The sequence below is a fragment of the Protopterus annectens genome, chromosome 6.part0 (assembly GCF_019279795.1).
Source record: "Protopterus annectens isolate FY-2018-M chromosome 6.part0, PAN1.0, whole genome shotgun sequence".
Classification (NCBI taxonomy): Eukaryota; Metazoa; Chordata; order Ceratodontiformes; family Protopteridae; genus Protopterus; species Protopterus annectens.
In genome coordinates, this window is record NC_056737.1 from 767,439,242 (window position 1) to 767,463,433 (window position 24,192).

At 41.7% G+C, this 24,192-nt stretch overlaps 1 protein-coding gene across 1 annotated transcript in view; it reads left to right on the plus strand.

Moving 5' to 3' along the window:
• Positions 1 to 24,192, plus strand: part of ARID4A (AT-rich interaction domain 4A) — an 877,572-nt gene that overhangs the window by 26,962 nt on the left and 826,418 nt on the right. The window contains exons 3-4 of the mRNA XM_044073577.1: positions 367 to 477; positions 14,386 to 14,451. Of these exons, the coding sequence (XP_043929512.1) occupies positions 367 to 477; positions 14,386 to 14,451 (177 nt within the window). The remainder of the gene's footprint in view (positions 1 to 366; positions 478 to 14,385; positions 14,452 to 24,192) is intronic.

A 24,192-nucleotide genomic window follows, 5' to 3' on the forward strand; every position in this document is an offset into this window, starting at 1 on the left:
TGGTGCATCCTGCTTGATCAACTCTGAGACCCTGAGGTCAGTATGATCGATGAAAGGTAGATGTTTTGTTCCCTTGCATTGTCTTCAGTTTTCAAAGTATATTTTAACATTTCTGTTTCAGTGCCATTGATGACACACCTATAACTAGTCACAACATCTACACACCTATAACTAGTCGCACAACACAGGAAAGTAGATCTTGCTTGCTTTACAGCACTAGACCTCTCCGGATTTCCTTCTGATGTCTCTTATTTTAATGAGTAGAATTGGTGTGGGATTGGTTCCTTTAATTTTCAGTTGTTGCACTACAGTTTATCAACTACTTTGAACTAATAAAGAAGTTCTGTTCATTTTTCTCCTTTCCAGGCAGCAGATGAGCCTGCCTACCTGACAGTGGGGACGGATGTTAGTGCCAAGTACCGTGGTGCCTTCTGTGAGGCGAAAATTAAAAGTGTGAAAAGACTTGTGAAAGTAAAGGTATGATTGCTAAACATTTTTAGTGATCACACTCCATGGATTGTGATGAAAGGTTGAATTTGAAACTGATGTTACTATGTATGTAAACATTTTTTTGTTTAATTACTCAACCAAGCTATGTAAATGTCATCTTGGAAGTAATATTAGCATACGTGGGTTCACCTTTTTAGGGTTTGTTCAGAATTTGTTTTGTGTACCACTTTTACTATATTTGATTTAAATGGGTGTAAGGCAAGTGCCCTGTTATGGTTATGCCATCAACATTCTGTAGCTATACCACTGTTCATGCATATGTAGAAAGGCTGTGTGTGTCTGTGTTTTTAAGAATGCTTTTTATTGAAATTGCCTTTGTGGCTCTGTCCCACTGTGGTTCTGTCACTCTGTTGCAAGACACAAGGAAGAAGAGTGAAAACTTTGCAGAAGAAGCAGAGGCAACCTGATTTCAGAAAAGCATTCTAGGTTGGTTTCTCTATCTCGAACCACAGCAGGATAGAGTCACAAAGGCAGTTTCAATGAAAACATTCTAATAATGACAGAGGCACAATTTTTTGCTCCAAGTAAAATTTTGTGCCTCTGTCATTAGAAAGATAGTAAATGCATAGACATCTGCCGCTCGCCCCAGATTCATCCAGAATAACGTGCAGATGTACTGATATGCTCACACATACACACACCAGACATTGTGCAGATGTACTGATATGCGTATGCACACAGAATGCAATCAGCTGAGGGCAGTCTACACCTTTAACTTTAACTTTTTGTATATTCAGAAATATATGCGCAGCCTTTTTACATATCCATGAACTGCTACTTTCACTTTTGTGGAAGTACTGAACCTTTACTGACATTTAAGTTGCGTATAAGCCAAGGAGACAAGAATTGGTGTGTTTTGCCTAGATGTAAATTTACCTTCAGCAAACAAAACAATTGTGACCCACTACGGCATACTGTTAACATTGCACTTTGTACCAGTGTCAAGATTCTTGACCCATTACTGACGTCAAGAGTAGCAGAAAGTGAGGAGTGCTTGTGGCCAGTGCAAAATTCAGTAACTGCCATATTTTCACAGGTTGTGTGCTATTTCTTGCATATGCAACTACAAAATGGGTGCAGAAAGAAACCAACAAAATAATAAATGAATAGACGTTGCTGCCATGTTGCAACAGAGGCATAATGCTGAGATGTAAGGAGTGCATCACACAGAAATGTTTTTAAATCCTAGTTAAGCTGGTGTGCCCAGTCCCCCCCCCCCCCCCCCTGAAAGCAGAAACTACTCTGGTATATTTTATATTGTGCTAGAACTCTAAGCTAGCAGACTGCACTGAAGTTTAGCTCTACCAGTACTGGTAGTAAATTGCTTGTTTCTGAACTAGTAAAGCCGGTTGAGTGTCTCCATTGTTAATGTTGGTGCACTAAGTAAAGCAAGGCAGAAAGAGAAGCTCTTTGTGTATGGCCTGAAGTACTTTAAATGTACTTTTTCCACTTTTTGTAACATCTCCTAAATCACTGTGGAAAGTATATTTTAAAGCAGAAAAAAAAAAATAAAGCCATAAATAAGTATAGAAAATGGGTGGCTTTGTGGTGTTGCAAGGAAGTGCAGTCGTAGCCGAAATGAGAATGAAAGCTGTCACGAGAAGCCCTGGCTTAAATGCGAGCCAAGCAGGTTGCTGGCAATAGATCACCATGACCAAATGAGGGCAAATTCTTGGGCGTGAGCGGGGCTAATAACCATTTGCACGGGACACATCACTGCCTTGTCTGCAACCTGCTGTAACAGGGGCAACAGCTCCATGTGCAGTAGGGCAGTGTCCAGCCACTTAAATACAAAATAGTATCACAAAAGGTAAGTAAAAAGAGAAAACAAAACTGAAAGCTTCTAAGTAATTAAAGCGAAGCCAACATAAGGTATAAAATGGCGAAAAAAAATTAAAAATCAAGAAATGCACAGTACTGAAAATAACCAGTTTCCATAACTGGTTAAGTACATCTGTTAATAAAAATATAAAAAAGGGATATTTTTTAAGTAAATGTTTTTTATTACGTTTCTCTTAAAGAGGCTCTGTCCCTCTGGTTTTATCTTGAACCACAGAGACAGAGCCACAAAGGCAATTTCAATAAAAACATTCTAATAATGACAGAAGCACAGTAAGTAAGATATTGTCCCTCTCTCATTTACCAAGACAGTGGAAAAAATAAAGACTAAAAGTAATGACAGACGGATAATATTTGTCTTTAAAATATTGCCCCTCTGTCATTAGCAGCAAGACAATACACACACACACACACACACACACACACACACACACACACACCAGATCTATTCAGTATAACTTCAGCTAAGTGATGCTAAATTACTCAAATCTACAAAACGGATCCTCTTTCTCACCTACCTCTTAGGGCATTGCGTTGTCCTGTCTCTTTCGTTGTGGTCTTTCCAAAAGAAATGAATTGGCTTACATGCCTGCTGTTACTTTGGTTACGAGCCATGCCCTGCCCTCTGTGCACCCATAGCAAATACCCAGTCAGGACTTCTTGGCAACTTAGGAATGAAAATAAATTTTGTGCCGAGGAGTGAAAACTTTGCAAAAGAACACAGCCTGATTTCAGAAAAGCATTCAAGGTTGGTTTTGCTGATCCTAGTAATCTTGGAAAAGCAGTGCAAGCCTTCTCAAAACAGCAGGCTTTTCTCTGATTAAAAAATGGAGAGGGGAAAGCACTGTCTAGTCTGATCACTTCTGTTGTGTGGTTTACTTTCAGAATGGTTCAAGGATTTAAAAGTTGCAAGTTTGGGAAGAAAATTCCTCATTCTTGGTGACTTTGGTGAAAGTGCACAGTGTTAAGTACTCCATATGAGACCTCTGCTTGTATCTTTGTACATAATAGGAGAAAAAAATCTGTTAAAGCTTCATATGCATGAGAAGATGGTGCTTTGGGTCTGCAGTTTAGCACTGTATAGGGCAACTCCATCCTGCTGATCTGGGGAATGGTACTGCTTACCGTATATGAGTTATGTACTTGGCCATAGTAATAGAGTCTGATGGCGAGGTCTATGTGTTCTGCAGAATGCCCTCCTTCATTTCTTCTAACTTCTTCAAACTCCATCCTCCACCCAGGTAAAGTCGGTACCCCTCCAACTAACATCCCTCACTCCTCCGAAAATATTGCTACCTCATTCAACACACACTTCACACAAACCATACTATCACTAGCTAAACAACACAACCCCCCTCCCCTCCAACCCACACCTTCAACTAGTAATTTTCCCCACTGCCTTCTCTTTTTCTCCTGTACCCACTTCCAACATAAAAAAACCTTTTAACTATACTTAAGCCCACCAAATTAGCAGCAGACAACCTCCCAAGTGAATACCTACAAATCGCAGTTGATGCTCTGGCCTACCCAGTATCCACCTTGATTAACCGATCTCTGTCAGCAAGTTACGTTCCCACACTGTGCAAAGTATCACATATAATTCCCCTCCACAAAGGCGGACCCTCCACAGAACTAACCAGTTACCGCCCCATAGTTATTCTCTCTCCACTCTCCAAAATACTAGAGAGATGCATACACACTCCGGTCTTAGACTACCTCCTTACTAACAACCTCCTTTCCAGTACTCCGTATGGTTTCTGACCAAACCATAGCACCACCACTGCCTTACTCTCCTTTACTCACACTATATCCTTCAGCATAAAAACAATGGCCGTCTCTCCTCTGCTACTTTCCTAGACCTATCTAAAGCATTTGACATGGTCCCACACAAACAACTCATCTCTGTCCTCAATAACCTATCCTTCTTTCAATCGGTCACCAACTGGTTTCAGAGTTACCTGTCTGACCGCCAACAATCCGTTGTATGGCAGAATGACATATCTACTACCTGTCTCCATAGGGGTTCCCCAAGGATCCATCCTTGGACACCTACTCTTCTCCGTTTTCACCAGTAATCTAGCCTCTGCCACCAAACATGGCACACTCCATACAATACGCAGATGACTGAACCATCATCTGCTCAGCCCAGTCCCTACCCAAACTGCAAAACGTCACAAAGGAAGCCTTTTTCTCTGTTGAAACTTGGTTGTCCGATGCCCAATTAATACTCAACCCAAACAAAACTAAACTACTCATCTTCCAACCCACCAAACCTACTCAAAACAACTTCCTCTTTAACATCACAGCAAAAGACAACACCACTATATACCCAACTGAACACACCAAATTGCTAGGAGTGGAAATAGACAATAAACTAAAATTTGACATTCACATATCCATGACCATAAAAAAAGTCCACAAAAAAACTAGGAGCGTTGTACAGAAATAAGCAACTTCTTACCAAAGCAGCAAAGATTTCAATAGCAAATTCCCACCTTATCTCCACCTTACTTTATGCCTCTCCAATATATACCATCCTAAGGCAATGTGATCTAAACAAGCTAGACAAAATCGCCAAATTCGTCACAGGGGCATCCTATCGTAGTCACCACTGTCTCTCACTTGCTGAACTGGGCTGGCTCACCTCCTTCAATTGTATCAACTCTCACTTGCCCACAAACTAGTTAAACCATCCACTAAATGTCCCATCCTTCCAGAATCTACTCCAACCCTATTGCACCACCAGACCACTAAGATCCAGCAACAAAAATCACTTACAGATCACTAAAGCCAATAACTCTGCTGGTGAAGCATTATTCTCTTGCGCCATAGCCAAATTATAGAACTCTCTCCCACCCACAATTACCTCCGTACCATCATGCATCCACTTCAAATCTTTACTAAAAGCGCACCTAAAAACACGCTGGCTATGCCCTTGCAACTCCCACTCAACACCCACCCCATCCAACCACTACCTTTCTTTCCACCCCACTAACTACCTTGATTATAGCAAGCTCAGATGCTCATAAGCCTAGTACTTATTATACAGCAGGAACTTCTTATTGTAATATTTGTTAATGTCTGTTATGTACTTTGCAGATAAAGATTCTAGTTGTCTACTGATGTACTATGTTCTTCATCTGTAAATTTGTTTGTAATTAATTGCTATGTTAATCAAATTGTTAATCGCTATGCAATCCAGTGTAACTACTGTCTGTTTATTTCAACTGTGGAGCCTTTCTCCCCGGGCCTCTGCTGAAAATGGATCTACGTCCAGTCGGACACTCCCGGTCAACAAATGTAAATAAATAAATCTAATTTGCTGTTTTTTTACAGCTTGTCATCTGCCTGCTTTGCATTTTATACTTCAGATTTGTGAGGGCTACTACTTCTGGTCATTATGGAATTGGCTGGGGTGCACTGTGTAGACATGCGAACGTTTTTAACACCTTTATTAAATTATTACTTGAGGCATAGGTTACCATACATTAATGTGGATTATTTTATTTTATATCAATGTGTTTCTAGTTGCAGACGCACATTCTCTTTTAACTATCATCAGTCCAACATTACATAAATTGTTCAATTTCTGCCTTCCCTTAAGCCTCACGCCTCCTCTTCCTGAACATTATTCTGCTTAATGTCCAAGCTTTGGCCAGCTAATAGCTACCTGAAATCATCTGGATGTACAAGTGAATTTAAGTACACTTTTATCTGCTCTTTTTCTTATAGTACTGTATTTAATTTGTGTTTTTCACTGAATATTAACTCAACTAAAGTTGTGGCTGTCTCTCTACAGAGTACTTGTTAGAATTTCTGTGTAGCCATTGATAGCAGTGGGGGTTAGTTTCACCTCATCACTGACATTCTGTCCTACTTTATGTAAGTGGTACATTTTGAACTATCTCTGCTTAATATCAGAGCTTTGGCCGTCTAACATCTACTTGAAATCAACTGGATGTATAAGTGAATTTAAGTACACTTTTATCTGCTCTTTTTCATATAGTACTGTATTTAATTTATTTATTTGTGTTTTTCACTGAATATTAACTCATCTGAAGTTGTGGCTGTCACTCTACAGTTAGTTCTCCACCCACCCTCCCTGTTCTTGTTTTTGTGTTAATGTTGGTGGCTTTGAAATTGCCCGCCCCTCTTGTAGATTTGTGTTTGGATACTCCTCCTGGGCCCATCTCATTTGTTCACTCAACTGAGTGCAGTGAGATCATATTCTGATTTCAGGCACTCCTACTGTGTACAGAGAGAGCATTTGGGAAGGACAACCCCTGTAGCCTCTTAATCGTGCTCTGTTCCCTCCCTCAAACAAAAAATAAAATCTATATATTTTATTCAGCTGATCTTACTGTAACTGTCTTAGCTGCTCTTCTGCGTGCTGTTATCTGTTCAGTTGCTCTTACTCTGCGCTTATTACTGCTTGTTAGTAGCCTTCTAATTTACTGCCTTCTGCACTTGTTGTTTTTTAGTCATTTTGTTAATTTAATTGCATTTATTTGAACTGTATTTTCCGTAGTGTTGCTACGCACTCAGTTGTGCTGGCCTGCATTGTAATTTGAATTGTATTTACTGCTGTTTTAGCTGCCTTTCTGTAACAAAAAAAAAATTCTAAGCTTGTTTCCTGCAACTAGTCACGTCCAGATACAGTCTTGCTGTGTCCAGGACTGTTGGTAAGCTTCTGAGCCCCTGAAGCCTTCTAGCTTATCAGTGGGCGTGGTAAGCACTAGGTAGCCTATCCTCCATGGGAAGAGGTAAGTTTTGGTCCAGAAATTGTAGTTTATTTGGCAGTTTGGGCAGTTATCCATCTCTTTCAACTTGCTGGCTTAAAAACCTGCGTTTGTACTTGTTCCCCGCCTTTCCAGTAACTAGTCTAGTTCAGGTACAGATTTGCTGTATCCAGGACTGTTTGCAAGCTTCTGAGCCCCCCAAGCCTTTTTGAGTTTGAGGGAAGCCTTCTAGCTTATCAGTGGGAGTGGTAAGCACTAGGTAGCCTGTCTACCACGAGAGGAGGAGGTTCTTGGCCCAGAAATTGTAGTTTATTGACCATTTGGACAGTTTGTCCATCTCTTTCAACTTTCTGGTTTAAAAGACCACATCTGCACTGGTTTCCCATCTTTCCTGTAACTAACCTACTGGGTAGCACTAGAAAGCCTTAAACTGATGCAAGCCTAGCTTAGAGAGATTTTGGAGTGATTTAAGCTTACATTTTCTGTACTTTCTTGCTGTACTTGACTATTTTCCGCCTAAATGCAAATTTACCAGCATTTATTGTGCTTTAAAAGCTTGTTTTTTTTTTACATATTGTACTTGACTGCCTGCACTTTTAAAAGTTGTTTTTTGTTTAAATTAACTGTTGTAGGCTATACACTAAAGTGCAATAGCCTTTTCTGATAGTTTGTAGTCGTTTAAAGCTGTTTTAAGTGTATTTTTTTACTGCTTTTCAAAAAAACAAATTCCTTGTTTCCTGCCTTTCTAAGCTTGTATAGTCCAGTTTTCAGGCTAGTGCTGAATTCAGTGCTGTGATACTAGTTTCTGAGTTGCCCATACCTTACTTGGATAGAAGGAAGTTTCTCTGCTCACCTGTGAGAGAAAGGAGCTTTGAGCAACCTATTTGTCCCTGGAGGAGTGGTTCCAGCCCAGAAGTTAGTAGCTTATTGGCCATTTTGGGCTAATTTCTCTCTTTCATTTCCCTACTGTAAAAACCACGTTTGCACGGTTTTGCACACCGGGCAGCGCCAGTTAGCTACAGTTAAATTATTCCCGGCTCCACTAAGTCTCCTCTTCAGTTTTTCCCTTGAAACTAGTCTAACTCTCAACCTAAGCACTCAAAAAGCATATTACAGCCCAGCACTTGCTCAGACCTAATAGCAAGCATTAATATACCCTGACACTGCCCAGCAGGGCAAGGCTCTTTATTCACCCCTCACCAACCAAGCAACTAAGCAGCTCACCCTACTAGTCAGGCATGACCAAAGGGCAATTTCAGGTGTACTCTCCAGTCCAGCTGTTGAATCTGGGTATCCTAAGGCAATGTTACAACTGCCTCATGTACACAGACAACCCTCTCCTCCTACCACAAAACACTAACATATGCGAGCGATGCAATTATGCAACCAAACTGGAAGCAAAGCTGTCTCCACCCAAGACTGGAACAGACAGTCAAGAGGAGGAGGTTATCACTTGCACCACACCTCTAGCCGCACACAGACCTACTAAAACAGCACTGGCAAGAAATGCACATAAATACACAAAATCATACTCGGAGGCTCTAAATAAAAACCTGCAAAAGCATCAGAGTCCTCCAAAGCAGACACCCAAACAACCTGCACCTCCCGTTACAAACCAGACAACACATAAAACACAAAATCAGTGTGCCTCAGTCACAGCCCTTAAGGTGAAATAACATAATTAACACACTAGTAATAGTTGACTCTCAGGCACACTGACGTCCTACTCACTAGGCTGGACAAGCAGAAGGTTACTGTTAGCTGTCTGTCGGGAGCCAGAATCCGCCACATAACACAAGCACTCGGGTCACTCCAGAACAAGTACAAATATGACTGTCATTGTTCATGTTGGTGTGAATGACCTGAGATATACCTCCCTGGGCTACATGAAAAAAGACATGGAAGAGCTCTCTGATCATGTAGTGCAGGCTGGTATAACCCTGACCTTAAGTAGCATCCTGCCCTCACCAAGAATGATACCTCTAGACATTTACAGGCTGCCTGTGTCCGTTAGAGAAATGGGTGCCAAACCAGGGATGAAATTCCTGTGTCCCCATCCAGTTGTCCAAGTTGCATGTGAAGTGGGCTAGGGAGGAACTCTGCTTCACATGAATGGGGAGCATGTTCCAGAGAAGGGGTAGTCTCAAAGATACATATCCATTTCTCCAGCAGGTCTCACTTGTATCACAGACACAGTTTGCCTTTTAGAATGGGTAATTCTGGCACTGTTTTTTTATGGATATGCAGGAGGTCCATCAGAGTGGGGTCTGACAATGCCTTGTATACCAGGCATAGATCTACTCTCAAAGCTCTACAGGAGACTGAAAACAGGGATAGGGGCTTGAGGCTGTCTGCGTAGGACACGTTACTTGCGTCCTGTATTCTTTTAGTGAGGAACCTCTGTGGACGTTCCAGTTGATGGATATGCCTGGTTAGGTACATACCAAATGGGGCGAATTCCATGTTAGGTCTGATTCTGAATGCAGTGGAATAATGACTTTGAACCTAGATGCCATACCTTTGTTTATAAGTTGGACAGCATAGAATGGTTTCCTCACTACTGTAGACACGTGATGGTCAAAGGCTAAATTGTCTGTTTTGTCCAAAGTCCCTGACTACTGGGTCAACTCTTGAGAGTGTGTCCGTGTGATAGTTTCCAGGGGTAGAAGACTTCTCGAAGGATGCTAGCATGCATTTTTTGGCATTTAGTGTTGGTTCATGGCTCTGGCATTAGTTGTTTGTGTTGGCTCTTCCTGGAGAACATTTGTGTCTGTGGGCGATTTCAGTGATTGCTCCTAATTTGCAGCAAATTGTCAGCCAGGGGCCGTTGGTGTTGGCCTTGACTTCAGAAAAGTAAACGCCAAAAAGGAGCGGCCCATGGATCAATCCCTGAGGTATTCTGCTTGTGAATGGCCTATTTTTATGTAGAGGTAGGCTCCCCAATTCTAACTTCCTGGTTCTTGTCTGAGCCAGCTGGCTATCCACCGGGTGACATAAGTAACCTCTTAATTTTGTCAGTAATGCTGAAGTAGGGGATTATGTCAAATGTGTTGGCAAGGTCAAGGTATGCAGTATGAACTATTTTACCCTCATCCATTGCTTTAGTGATGATCTGAAATGGTTATAGATGTGTGTCAAAGTTTTCAATTAAAGGTGCAGTTATTGTATCTTGAGGAATAATATACAAAGTTCTTTTTACTGAATTCTTGTCTTCCATAACATTTATTTTTCATAGATTTCTTCAGAAGTCTGATTTTTTTTGTTGTTGTATTTTCCCTTCTAGGTCCTCCAGATACATCCTCTCACCTATAAGTAATCTTCCCTGCTGAAAGCTGAATATTTCTGCCTAATTTTTCTTACGCTCCATAATAACAGTTTTTGGTGGAATATAAATACATGCCAGTGTAATCCTCCTCCCTTGCCAATGACCCCTTAACTTCCACAAATCTACTGTTATCTTTCTCCTTTTGCTTCTATCCCTATTGGAGCCTCTTCTGCAATTAGTGTAATTACTCTTCTTTTGTCCCTGATTCTGCAGAATATCCATCCTGAAATCTTTTATGAAAATCACATGCTCATTTCTTTCCAAATGTCTCTTGCATCATTTCTGTTTGCACTCTGCATTTTAGTATAAATCATTACTCTTTCCATTTTATCTATATCTGCAAGGCCATTTACATTACAATGTAATATAGATAGCATAGCCATTAAGATAGAATTTATTGTTCCCACCTGTTATACATAATTTTTTTATCTTTTTTATCTTTTGTGTATTTCCAACTTTGGTGTTAAATGCACACACTATTTGTCAGGGTGATCTTTTGTACAGTTGTTTCTTGTCATCTCCATATAATCTAATGTCACATTTTTTCAAGAAAATCACCAAGCAGAAAAATTAAATACATTTTCAGAGCATGCCCATAAGCTGTTAACTTGTAACAAAATTGTACAGATTCAAAAAAGGAAGTTTTCTCCTACAGATAGGAGCAATTGCTTCAAATTGATGGCTGCACTCACATGCATTGCCTAACCTGAAATGAAGGTTACCAGTGCTGAAGTGCGTTACCAAATCAGTGTAAGTGGATGCACATGTTTTATCCCCCCCCCCCCGTGTCTGTTCTGAAAACATTTTTAAAGTGTGCTGGCTATCTTTAAGTAAAACTAAATTATATACACTGTAAATACATTAAAGTATTAAGGCTACTAGGGAATCTGCTGTCTCTTATTCACTTCCAATAATTTCAAGCTTTAGTTTCCACTGAACTGCACACTGTCTTGTATGTTTACATTTTTCATTTCCCTCTGCAAAGAATGCTTGGAACTGTCGAGCTTAATTGCTTGAACCTGCAGACAGTTCATCTCCATGGTAATGTACCCTGCAATAAGGGAGGAAAAACACCATCAACTCAGCAGAAGCGAGGAGAAATAATTGTAAGGTTCACTCAGAATAACTTATCATAGGTTCTTAGGTGATTACTAAGCAAGTGGTACAAGAGAAGTTACAAGCCTAGCCTATAATTCCCAGGATATGAAAATGTTGCATCTTTCTTCCCCAAATGTGGGATAGGGTAGTGTCAGGATAGAAGGTCTTTGGGTGTTGCAGCCCCGAGTCATTTTAGACTGCCTCTGCCCGTAAAGGAGATGAGCAGTACCCTGGGACTGAATTTACAGTTCCCCTTCCATTTATCCATATTTTTCTAGAAGAGTGTGAAAGACGGGCTTTGGTTTATGAAGATGGGAATTTTTATTCCATAGACAAGGTAGACTTTTTGGGATGCAAATCTGTCTCTCCATGAAGTCCTGTTAGTCACAAATAAGTATTTGAGAAACAACTGGACCATTCCAGTGGGTGTAGGTGCATGCAGAAAGGAGCATTATACTTGCTTATGGGCTTGATGTGGGCAGATTACAATGGCACTATGACTTCTTTTGATCGTGATGCCATGCCTTTATTTGCAAGTTGAGCCACGCAGAAAGATTTCCTGACTTCCATAGCTAACTGGTGGTCAAAGTTTAGATTACTATCTTGTCTGTGTTCCTAGGCCTCTCACCACTGAGCCTTCTTTTAGGGGTGTGCTGTCAATGTTAGAATTTGTAATCTATTTACCAAGTGATATGCTTATGCATTTTTAGCATTTAGTTTTGGAGCATGGTTTTGGCACCAGTCACTTGTCATTTGCGCCTGCTTGTAGGATGCCAGCAACATTTGGGGATTCATTGATTGCTCCCATCTTACAGTCATCGTTGGCTTTCACTTCAGAGAAGTATTTACACCAAGCAGGAGGGATCCCAGCAGTGAGCCCTGTGGGACACTGCTATTAACAGGTGAATCTACGACCGATAAACCTATCCGGACAGTATGTGTCCTGTCAGTGATCCAGTTTTCTGTCTGAAGTAGGGGTGTATGCCTAACTCAAAGTTTTTATGATCCCCAAGTGAGGATTGTATCGAAACCTTTGGCCGGGTAAAGATAAGCGATGTGTACAGTTTTACCCTCATCCATGGCCCTGGGGACTTTCTCAAGAAGTCCACCAGACTGAGCTGGCAAGACCTCCCTTTTACAAAGCCAAATTGGGTCTGGCTCAATGTTTGGAGAATTCCTAGGTCGTTGTCGATCAGGTCCATGATGATTCTCTCTCTCCATGGTATTGCAAATAAGACTGGCCAAGCTTATGGGTCTGTAGTTCCCTAGATCCTCCCACCCGTATGTAGGGACAACTGTTGCAGTCCTCTATTTCTCTGGGATAAAGCCTGTGGTTAGAGAGGGTTTTGAGTGGCATGGATAGAAGCATCCTGGAATGTTGCTGAGAACCATGGAGGCTGTGTTTTTGGCTTTGGAGAGCACAGTAAGGATCTGTTCTCTTGTAATGACTGGTAGAGGGATGGTTGCAAGTATTCATTTGGGTGTGGTAGGAGGTCATGTGGGTTTTGAACCGAACTTGTTTGCCAGCAGGTTTGCTATAGTTTCAGGCTGGGTGTAAGTGTTGCTGTTAATTAACTCTGCCCATTGCTGACCATTTGCATAGCTAGTTTCCCTTTTTGTGTTTAACATAACCGTTCCCATTTGATTGTAGAGTATCCTTCCCCACCCCATGATTGATATTTGTATATTACCTCTAATGAGTATAGCCAAAATACCAACATGCATTATTTGAGGGGACCCATGCATGGGCTAAAGCATTTAGGAGCTACCTGTGTCCAGTAGTAGTACAGGAGGCAGTCCTGGGGTAATTTTTGTTTCCCACCCATAGATCTACATTGTGCTTGAATATGGACAGGGATGAACTTTGCTTTATGTGAATGGCGAGTCTGCAACACCGCAGCGGTATCCTCATGCGAGATTTACCTCTCCCGCTCGTCTGTTGATGCTGCAGAAGAGGTTTATATCCCTGAACAGAGTATTTCTGATGCCATTTGACTTGCTAATATACAGTAAATCCATCAGTAGTGGGTCAGAGAATGCCTTTTATGCCAGACGCAGGTCTCCTCTTAGCAGTCCGTAGGGTATGGAATATAGTGACAGGACTTTGAGTCGGTTCATGTAGGACATGCTTAGGCCTTGTATCCTTTTTAGTAAGATGCATCTGTGGCATTCCAGTTGTTTCATGTGCCTGGACAGAAAAATTAATAAATGTATTTAATAGAGGCATTATATTCAATAACTAGCCCTAATGATGTCTGAGTAAAGGGGAAACAGTGACATCCCTAGATCTAGACGCAGTCTTATTATTTATAAGCTGTACAGTAGAGAACTCTCTTGCAACTATAGACACATGTTGGTCAAAAGTTAAATCGCTATCCACATACGTTCCCAAATCCTGGGCAACTGCCTTTAATGCCTGTACTCTCATTAGCCTTTCTTTTACAGAAAATGTGCATGCTGTTCTTGAGCTTCCATTATGGCAAGTTTATTAACGTTTTGTGTACTCTTAGGTTTGCTTAAAGCTTTTCTTGTGCTGGTTATAGTCACCTTTTTATACATGTACACATGAAGATTTCAAACGGTTGCCTTTTGTTGTTCCATCATACAGTAACAGTTCAATAATATGTGGTGCTAGGGGGTTCTGGTTTTAACCTCTTTCATGGGTATAGTAAGGGGCCATTTCTTGTATTACAGAAGGATTTGATATCTAGTTCTTGTTAGTTAAAAGTTATAGATAACTATTCAACTTCTGTTATGAGGTGCATTCCTTAGCTGCAAAAATGACTTTAGTACTTCAACTTTTCAAATTGTTACTATTATGTCATTTCCTTTTGTTTTTGTTCCGGTGTTTTGTTTTGTTTTTTTTATTTGCAGGTTTTCCTCAAGGAAGATAGCTCAAATCAGTTAGTGCAAGATGACCAAGTAAAAGGACCTTTAAGAGTATGTATACTTATTTTTATTATTTTATTTATTGAAACTGCATCAAAACTGATATCAAAAGTGTGTTTTTTTCTGGTTGTGTTCACAAATATTGCATCTGTGGTTCACATATATTCACAGAAAATGTCCCACAGATTTTCAGAGTTTTGCAGTCTACGTATTAAGGACCACTACGGGCACGGGTGGGACTTTTTTTTTTTTTTTATCTTTTCTTGAATTTCTACACATTGCTAACCTTTATCCATCAGGTAGTAGTCATCAATACAAATTGTCTTGAGTTTCTAACCTTCATTGCCCTTCTGGGGGCAGACATTCTGATCAGAGCTTACTTTCTTTTAAAGCTAAATCTTCCCCATAGTGCATTGTGATCATACAGTTGTTGAAATTATAATGCCAATAGCTGGACTGTCGCATGTCAATTCCTTCCACTTGGAATGGAAGAACAGAGAAGCAGTGCTAATTTTGAGAGGCCTCAGCACTGGTATCACTTGCTGTTTTGCAGTGCATGTTTTTTTCTACTGATATGTTACACATTCTATGAGGAAAAACCTCCAGAAATATCAACTCGTGCACTGTCTTGAGATGCTGGGTGTGCAGATTGGTCTGATGAGGAAGATGATTTGTTCTGAGCTGTGATGTAGAATCGGAATTGCTTAGACATGGTAAGGCCTTGCTGTGTCTAATAATGGGGGCTGCGAAAAAAGCAATTACTAGAAAATGGGAATCCAAATCTAAACCAACTTTACTGGAAGTAGTGAATTTAGTAACAAAGATAAAACAACTGGAATTGAAATTTTTAGAAAAGAGTAGGTGCAAACTACATAGGAAAAATGGGAATTGTGGGAACAATACATACACGTGAGGAATGAGGTTTAAAAGGTGGCAGGACTTAAATGAGCTGTATAATGTTTGAAGAAGATTGATTAGATTATAAGTGATGTATAATGTTTGCAAGTGAGAGTGTGTCAGTATGGTTTGTGATGTAAAATGCTCACAACTAGGATTGTGTCGATGTGACTTGTTTTCATTTATGTAAATGTACGATTGCCTATGTAGTAAGTGATGGTTTACTAAAGATAGTTCTTGCTTAAAAAATAAGGCAAGAATTTAATAATTTATGTAATGTTGCGTAGATTATATGATATATATGTATAGCAATATATGTGAAGTTTAGTGTTTGTTAATATAGTTTGATCACTTTTATATGAATATAAATTTGCTAATGTCACAAGTGATAATTTCAGTAAAGGTGTTTGAAAAAAGATAACTGAGATTTTTGGAAGATACTGAATTTGTGTGCTTCAGTTTCTTCTCAAGTTACTCCTCCCATTTTCCCTCCCTCAGTAAGCCACAGTGTCACATTTTTGCCCTGCAAGGTTTAGTTAATTTGTCACCTATGCATTACAGTAGACGTCGGACAGAACTACCTGCATGGTGTGCCACTAAAAGTGCTTCCGCATCTGTCTTCTTATTCGTGTCATTTGAATAGCACTTTCACTGTAAAATAATGTTGCAACTGCTTTTATTAATTCTTAATAAGCAGGAGTTTAAGTATTCCAGAAATTGTGCTCTGCTCTGTTTTACAATTCATATTGGCTATTCACAGCTGTTGACGTGTCTGCAAGCAAATGCTTTTATCCACCAAGTATTAACTTTATTTCAGACAGGTCATTATATAATAATGCAATTGTCACTCTTGTTGCCTTTCCTACAGGCCACTGATGTTGCCTTCTACTCTTCCTTACTGTTGCTTTAGTGTGCACTGTCCAGTAAAATTTCCATTGCTCATTTTTTTTTTCATGTTACTCAATGTATTTCTCTGTAAGTGCAATGTAATGCAAACTATCACTGCCCCTAGCAATGTGCATACTTTTCTGTAAGAGTTAATGTAAATACTGCTTTCCAGTCTACACTGCTACATCCTTTTCTTTTCACTCATACCCGAGAATTTTGACAGTTCCTTGTGAAATAAAAAAAAAGTGACTGTTGTAAACTTTGTTTTATACCTTAGTAGATGACCTAGAAACAGTTTCAGTGCATCTTGTTGCAACTCTTTTAAAAACCAATCTTTTGGGGGGGGGGGGGATATAAAAAATAAAAAAGTACAATAAGCTGGTTGCGTAAGTGTGCAGAGCCTTACATGAATACTTTGGTGAAGCACCTTTTGATTTAATTACAGCATTCAGTCTTCTTGGGTACAGACCTGCCATCCATTAAAGAGACTGATTAACCCCACATAAAGTTCAGCTGTCCTAGTAGGATTTTCCTGACATTTACTCAGTTGCCTGCTACAGCAAAAGCCATGGTTCACAGAGAGCTTACAAAGCATCATAGGGATCTCATTGTTGAAAGATATCAGTGAGGAGAAGGGTACAAAAAAAAATCTCCACAGCATTGGATATACCCTGGAGCACAGTGAAGACAGCCATCAAAAAGTGGAGAAAATATGGGACAACAGTAATGTTGCAAAGAACTGGATGTCCCTCGAAAATTGATTAAAAGACAAGACGATAACTGGTCAGGGAGGCTGCCAAAAGACCTACAGCAACACTGAAGGAGCTGCAGGAATTTCTGGCAAGTACTGGTTGTGTACTACATGTGACAACAAACTCCCGTATTCTCTATATGTCTGGACTATGGGGTAGGGTTGCAAGACAGAAGCATGTTCTTACACCGAAAAACATCCATACCTGGCTAAAATTTGCAAAACAATGCATCGCGTCTCCCAAAAGCATGTGGGAAAATATGTTCATGTCTAATGAGACCAAGGTTGAACTCTTTGGCCACAATTCCAAAAGGTACGTTTGGTGCAAAAACAACACTTTGCATCACCAAAAGAACCATCCCTACGGTGAAGCATGGTGGTGGCAGTATCATGCTTTGGGATTGCTTTTCTTCAGCTGGAACTGGGTCTTTATAGGTTCATAGGTTTATACTAGGCTATCTGCCCTAAGGCATTTATAAGCCTAGCCCAAATTATTGTGGCTTACGCCAACCTTATATGAAAAAATACTGTGCCCATTAGTTTGTTGTGCCTCTGTCCAGCAGTGACCCAGAGATGATTCCCGGGGTAAACCTACGATCTCCCATCCACAGGTCTAGATTTCTCTTGAACAGAGTCAGCGAGGTGCTCTGCCTCACATGGACCGGGATTTTATTCCACAGCATAGGGAGTCTCTGAGTGATAAATCTATCCCTCCAGCACGTCCTATTTATATCCGTGCTAAGGTTTAAGTCGCTTGCTCTAGTGGTTTTGGTGGATTTGGATTTTTTGAGGTGGAGCATGTCCATTAATTCCGGGTTGGACATGGCCTTGTATGTCAGGCACATGTCACCTCTGAGCAGGCGGTATGCGACTGAATAGAGCTGGAGTTTCTTCAATCTGGCAGCATATGACAGATTTTGGAGTCCTTTATCCTTTTGGTGAGGAACTTTTGGGGTCTCTCCAATTGCTGCAGATGTCGGGTGAGATACATCCCGAATGGGGCATTGTACTCGATCATTGGTCTGATAAGTGAAGAGTACAGGGGAACAATGACCTCACTAGATCTGGATGTGAATCCCTTCATGATCAGGTGGGCAATGTAGAAGGTCTTTCTAACCACTTTAGCAATGTGAGTGTCGAAAGGCCACTGTCAACCTGGGTCCCCAGGTCCCTGATAACCTCTTCTGTGCTTAGTGGATTGCCACCTATATGGTAGCTTGGGGTTACCTTGTTTTTCCCGAAGGGTATGACTATACATTTTTGGCGTTTAACTTCAGGCCATGGCTCTGGCACCAGCTATCTGTTTCAGTGAGTCCCTTCTGAAGGATATCCGTGTCCGATGCACTTTCCACTATGGTGCCCAGTTTGCAGTCATCTGCAAACTTTGTCAGCCAAAGTCCTCCCATGTTGGCCTGTACTTCTGAGAAGTAGATGCCAAACAATAGGGGCCAAGGACCGAGCCCTGTGGGACACCACTTGTGACCGGCTTGGAGTCTGACACAGCGCCAGCAACTCTAACCCTGTGGGTTCTGTCCTTAAGCCAGTTTGCAACCCATCTTGTGACATATGGGTTTACATTTAAGCTGGTAAGTTTTTCTACAATACCCGAGTGGGGTATTGTGTCGAAAGCCTTTGCAAGGTCAAGGTAGGCTGTATGGACTGCCTTTCCCTCATCAATGGCCTTGGTGACTATTTCAAGAAGTCGACCAAGTTCAAAAGGCATGATCTTCCCTTGACAAAGCCAAACTGGGTCGGGTCCAATGTCTGCAAGTCCCCTATATCTTTGTTTATGAGCTCCATTATGATCCTCTCCATAGCTTTGCAGACTAGACTTGTTAAGCTTATGGGGCGGTAATTACCAGGGTCCGTGAGGCGCCACCTTTGTGGAGTGGGACCACAGTTGCCGTCGCCACTCCTTGGGCACGTATCCTGTGGTAAGGCTGAGATTAAACAGCTGCCTTATGTGCGGGTTTAATTCCTCATTTAGCTCATGTAGCACACAGCCGGGGACACCATCCGGTCCCATTGATGCTGTGTTTTTAGCTTTAGAGAGAGCAGCTTTCACCTGCGCATTTGAGATGTCCGGGAGGCTACACTCGGCTGGGATAGTTATCTCTCCTTTAGGGGAGAGGGGTGAAGTTTGCACTGAACCTGTCTGCCAGTATGTTGGCAATGTCTGTGGGTTCAGTGATTTTTGTATCATTTTGGACTAATTCTGAGCATATCTGTGAGTTTCCACCCAGGTTCCTAACATAGCTGAAAAAGGCCTTATGATTGTCCTTTGAATCCATGGCAATTTTTCTCTCAAAATTGGCCTTAGTTGATTTTATGAGTGCTCGTATTTTTTACTAATAATGATCAGGGGTGACTTCCCTTTTATGGATTTTGTTCTATCATGTAATAGCTTTCTCCTCTTATTGTAAAGTTTGTTAATGGCTGGGGTCCACCAGACTGGACGTTTGCCCTTTGTGGAAAGAGTCTTGGTTTTATTTGGGATTGCCTGATCCATGCAGTCCTGGAGGTGTTCATAGAAGGCATTTGTAAGGGCTTCCGCAGCTTGGGTTGTGGTTTCCTCTGACTCAGGGGCCTTGAAGGATACCACACCAGTCTTGAGTAGTGTGAAGTTTGCTTTAGAGAAGTTCTTCACTATGGTCTTTTTGTTTGGGGTGGGCGGGATGTGGATTTCCAGTGAGATTAGTTTATGATCAGATCTCACCAATGAGGGATATACTTCGGTGTGGAGCATTTTGTCCCCATGTTTGTGACAATGAGATCTAGTATATTTTCTCCTCTCGTGGGAACAGTGACTAGCTGTTCCATGGCATTTGAATTTATGAACTCCAGGAACCGTTGGGCTAGAAAGTTAGGGCTTGAGTAATGTTCCCAGTCTATATTCGGGTAGTTGAAGTCACCCAATATGATGGTGTTTGGAGATGCATTTATACCCTCCAGTGTCTTCAGGAAGGCTGTGTGGGGTTCCTGAGTTTGAGAGGGTGGCCTGTAGCATGCTACAATTTGTAGAGCAGTTTTGCCTATGGTTAGTTGCACCTGGATGGTTTCCGAAGCTTCATGCGTTGCCACCAACCTGGAGGTGTGAGTATCCTTTATGAATATGGATACATACACCCCCTCCTTTTGTGGAGTGGTCCGGGTTTTGGGGCGGAACGCATGATATGAGGTAAAACCTAATAGTGCCGGGTGCTCTCAGGAGCCTTGAACCAGGTTTCAGTTACAGCACAGACATCGATGTTCTCCATACTGAGAAGGGCCTCGAGTGCGTGCATTTTGAGATTTAGACTTCTGGCATTGAGCAGCATTACCCTCAATTTCTTCCCATTTTTGTTTTCTAGGGTGGTAGGTTTAGAATTTGAGCCTTGCCTAAAAAAGGCACTATGGGGGTGGCAAGAGCCTTAGCCAATATCCGGAATCCCAGGGGTGACAGGTGCAAGCCGTCCCTTGCGAAGCAGCGTGGCTTGTCAAGCATGTCATCCCAGGCAGACAGACACTGGATCCCCTTTGAATGACACCAGACATTAAGCCAATTGTTAAAGCTGATCATCTTGTCTCTATATTGTGGCATCATTAAGGTGGAGGGAATTATGAAAAGTTCCAAATATCAGTCGCTTTTGGCCCAAAACCTTCAGGTGTCTGCTAGAAAGCTGAAGATGAAGAGGAATTTCACCTTTCAACACGACGGTGACCCCAAGCATACATCCAAATCAACAAAAGAATGGCTTCACCAGAAGAAAATTTAAGTTTTGGAATGGCCCAGACATCAACCCAATAGAAAATCTGTGGGGTGACCTGAAGAGGGCTGTGCAGAACAGATTCCCTTGCAGTCTGACAGATTTGGAGCGCTTTTGCAAGGAAGAGTGGGCAAATGTTGCCAAGTCAAGATGTGCCATGCTGAGACTCTTGCCCAAGAAGACTGAATGCTGTAATTAAATCAAAAGGTGCTTCGCCAAAGTATTAGTTGAAGGATGTGCACACTTATGCAACCAGCTTATTGTATATTATTTATTTTTCATATTTTTTCACGTAACAGATTTGTTTGTTTTTCAATTGAATTGTACCAGTTATAGGTCACATTAAAGGTGGGAAAGGTTTTTGAAATGATTTATTGTGGTCTTAAATCACAAAAACCTGGCATTTTAACAGTGGTGTGTACACTTTTTTTTTTTTTTTTTTTTTTTTTTTTTTTATATCCAATGTATTTGGTGGACAATGAGAGCATTTGTTTGCAGACAGAACGGTTGCGAGTAGCCACTATGAATTCTAATAAACAGAGCAGAGCATGGTTTCTGGAATACTTTTGCATGTTAATGATTGATAAGTTTGTAATCTTAATTACTCTGAAAGTGCTATTCAGATGACATGAATAAAAAGAGAAATGAGGGAACACTTCACTGTTGCAGTCATCGCACTTGGGTTATCTGCCTGCAGGTAGCCCTCAGTTGGCCCGAATACCAGAGTCTTAGTATTTCTGCGTCTGATTCTGTCGCTTCTTTTATGTCAGCAGGGGTATAAAAATAGGCAGCCGACATCATTACATCAGTCTTTCTTGCCGAGGAGGAGCCCGAAGCAAAAGCAGTTAGCAAGTGCTGGTCGACTGCTACTCGAAATTTTTGTTTTTCGAGTTGATAATCCTGAAGTCTTCTAAAGCTAAGTACCCTGTTGGAGATCCTTTTTTCTTGCTCTATTCGATGTCAGAAAAAGTTAACAATTGTCTTGCCTGTGGAAAGCAAATACCTCAGAGATTTTCATTCTTACTGCGTCGCCTGTTTAGGCCCAGACCATGACGTCCCTCACTGTCTGTTTAGTGCCTTGTTTAATGCCCGAACCATTCGTCATTGGGCTATTTTTGTTGCTAAATTCTTTCACTCTCTATCTCCGTATTCCGAAATGGCTTTGGTAAGCCACCCAACTACCGATCTTCCAAAAAAATTTAAGAATAAAGACAGAGACACAGACCGCATAGGTCCAAAACTGCCGATGACGCTTCCGTTAAGCTAGTCGCCAGTCTGCCAGTACTCCGTGAGGAGCCTTCACACCCCTTGATGCCCACTTCTGTGGATTCTCAGGCTTCTGCTGTGACTCCTTCAGAGTCCAGTATGCCACGAGATGCTTCTTCGACTATGGAGCCAGCGGATGTCTCTACCTTGGATGGTTCCGGGGCCGCTGTGTAGGCACCGGCTTCTGAGGGCGTTTTCCAACCTACCGATCTTCGAATAAAACAGGCAACTTCTTTTTTAGCCTAACCTACCGAGTTTTTTAGGCCCAGAGTATGCACTACGCCTAGAGAACCGATCCAAGCGCATGCTCAGGTCCCCATGCCACAAAAACAAATGCTTAAGAATGGCTGAAGTCCTTATAACGCTAATTAGGGGAAGCCTGCCTTCCCTTGCTAAGACGCAAATAATTCAATTGCCTTCAGATTCTACAGACCAGGAGTCCAATTACTCTGACCTTTCTGATAATCAGGGCATGCCCTTATCAGCCTATGAGGATTCAGATGCAGAGAAATCCATTCCCTCTGCCTCCCCTTCAGAGGATTTCTCTTTTGGTGAAACCTTGCATACTTTAAGAGAGCATTTCCATTGGGAAAGCCAAGACGTGTGTGTCTGTGTGTGTCTGTGTGTGTCTGTGTGTGTCTGTGTGTGTCTGTGTGTGTCTGTGTGTGTCTGTGTGTGTCTGTGTGTGTCTGTGTGTGTCTGTGTGTGTCTGTGTGTGTCTGTGTGTGTGTGTGTGTGTGTGTGCATGTATATGTATGTATGTATGTATGTATATATATATCTGCCCTAGGGCATTTATAAGCCTAGCCAGTGTGTGTTTGGCTTTCGCCACCCATTTTAAATTAATTTTGCTATGCGCTTTTTCGAGGTTAGTATACTGTGCCTCTGTCTAACAGTGACACAGAAGTGATACCCAGGGTAAACCTACGATCTCCCATCCACTCATCAAGATTCCTCTTGAAGAGAGTCGGTGAGGGACTCTGCCTAACCTGGACTGGGATTTTATTCCAGAGTGAAGGGAGCCTCTGGGTTATGAATCTCTCCCTCCAGCATGTCCTATTTATTTCAGTGCTGAGGTTCAAGTCTCTCGAGCGCGTAGCTCGATGGGATTTGGATTTTCTGAAGTGCAGCATGTCCATTAATTCCAGGTTGGACATGGCTTTATACGTCAGGCACATATCGCCTCTGAGCAGGCGGTATGCCACTGAAGAGCTGGAGTTTCTTTAACCGGGCAGCATATGGCATCTGTTTGAGCCCTTTGATCCTTTTGGTGAGGTACTTTTGGGGTCTTTCCAGTTGCTGCAGGTCTGGTAAGGTACATCCCAAAAGGGGCATTGTACTCAATTATGGGCCTGATGAGGGATGAGTAAAGAGGCACGATGACCTCCCCTGATCTAGATGTGAATCTCTTCATGATTAGGTGGGCTATATAAAATGTTTTTCTAACCACTTTGGCCACGTGGTTGTCAAATGAGAGATTGCTATCAACTTGGTCCCCAGGTCCCTAATTACTTCTTCTGTACTTAATGGATTACCACCTATGTGGTAATTTGTGGGCACTTTGTTTTTGCCAAAGGGGATGACTATACACTTTTTGGCGTTTAGCTTGAGGCCATGGCTCTGGCACCAGTTGTCTGTTTCTATGAGGCCCTTTTGGAGGATGCTTGTGTCGGCTGGAGAGTCTATTATGGCGCCCAGTTTGCAGTCATCTGCGAACTTGGTCAGCCACGGTCCTTCCGTGTTGGCCTGTACCTCCGAGAAATATATACCAAACAAGAGAGGTCCCAGGACTGAGCCTTGTGGGATGCCACTTGTAACTGGTTTGGAGTCTGACATGGCTCCAGCAATTCTAACCATGTGGGCTCTGTCCTTGAGCCAGTTTGCAACCCATCTAGTGACATAGGGGTTTATATTTAAGCTGGTGAGCTTATCTTTAATGCCCGAGTGGGGTATTGTATCGAAGGCTTTTGCGAGGTCCAGGTAGGCTGTGTGGACCACCTTCCCCTCGTCAATGGCCTTGGTGACTGTTTCAAAGAAATCAACAAGATTTAAGAGGCAGGATCTGCCCTTAACAAAGCCGAACTGGGTAGGATCCAGTTTCTGTAGGTCCCCAATATCTTTATGAGGTCCATGATGATCTATTCCATAGCTTTGCAGACCAAGCTAGTCAGGCTTATGGGGCGATAGTTTCCAGAATCCGTAGAGGCACCACCTTTGTGGAGAGAGACCATTGTTGCCGTACGC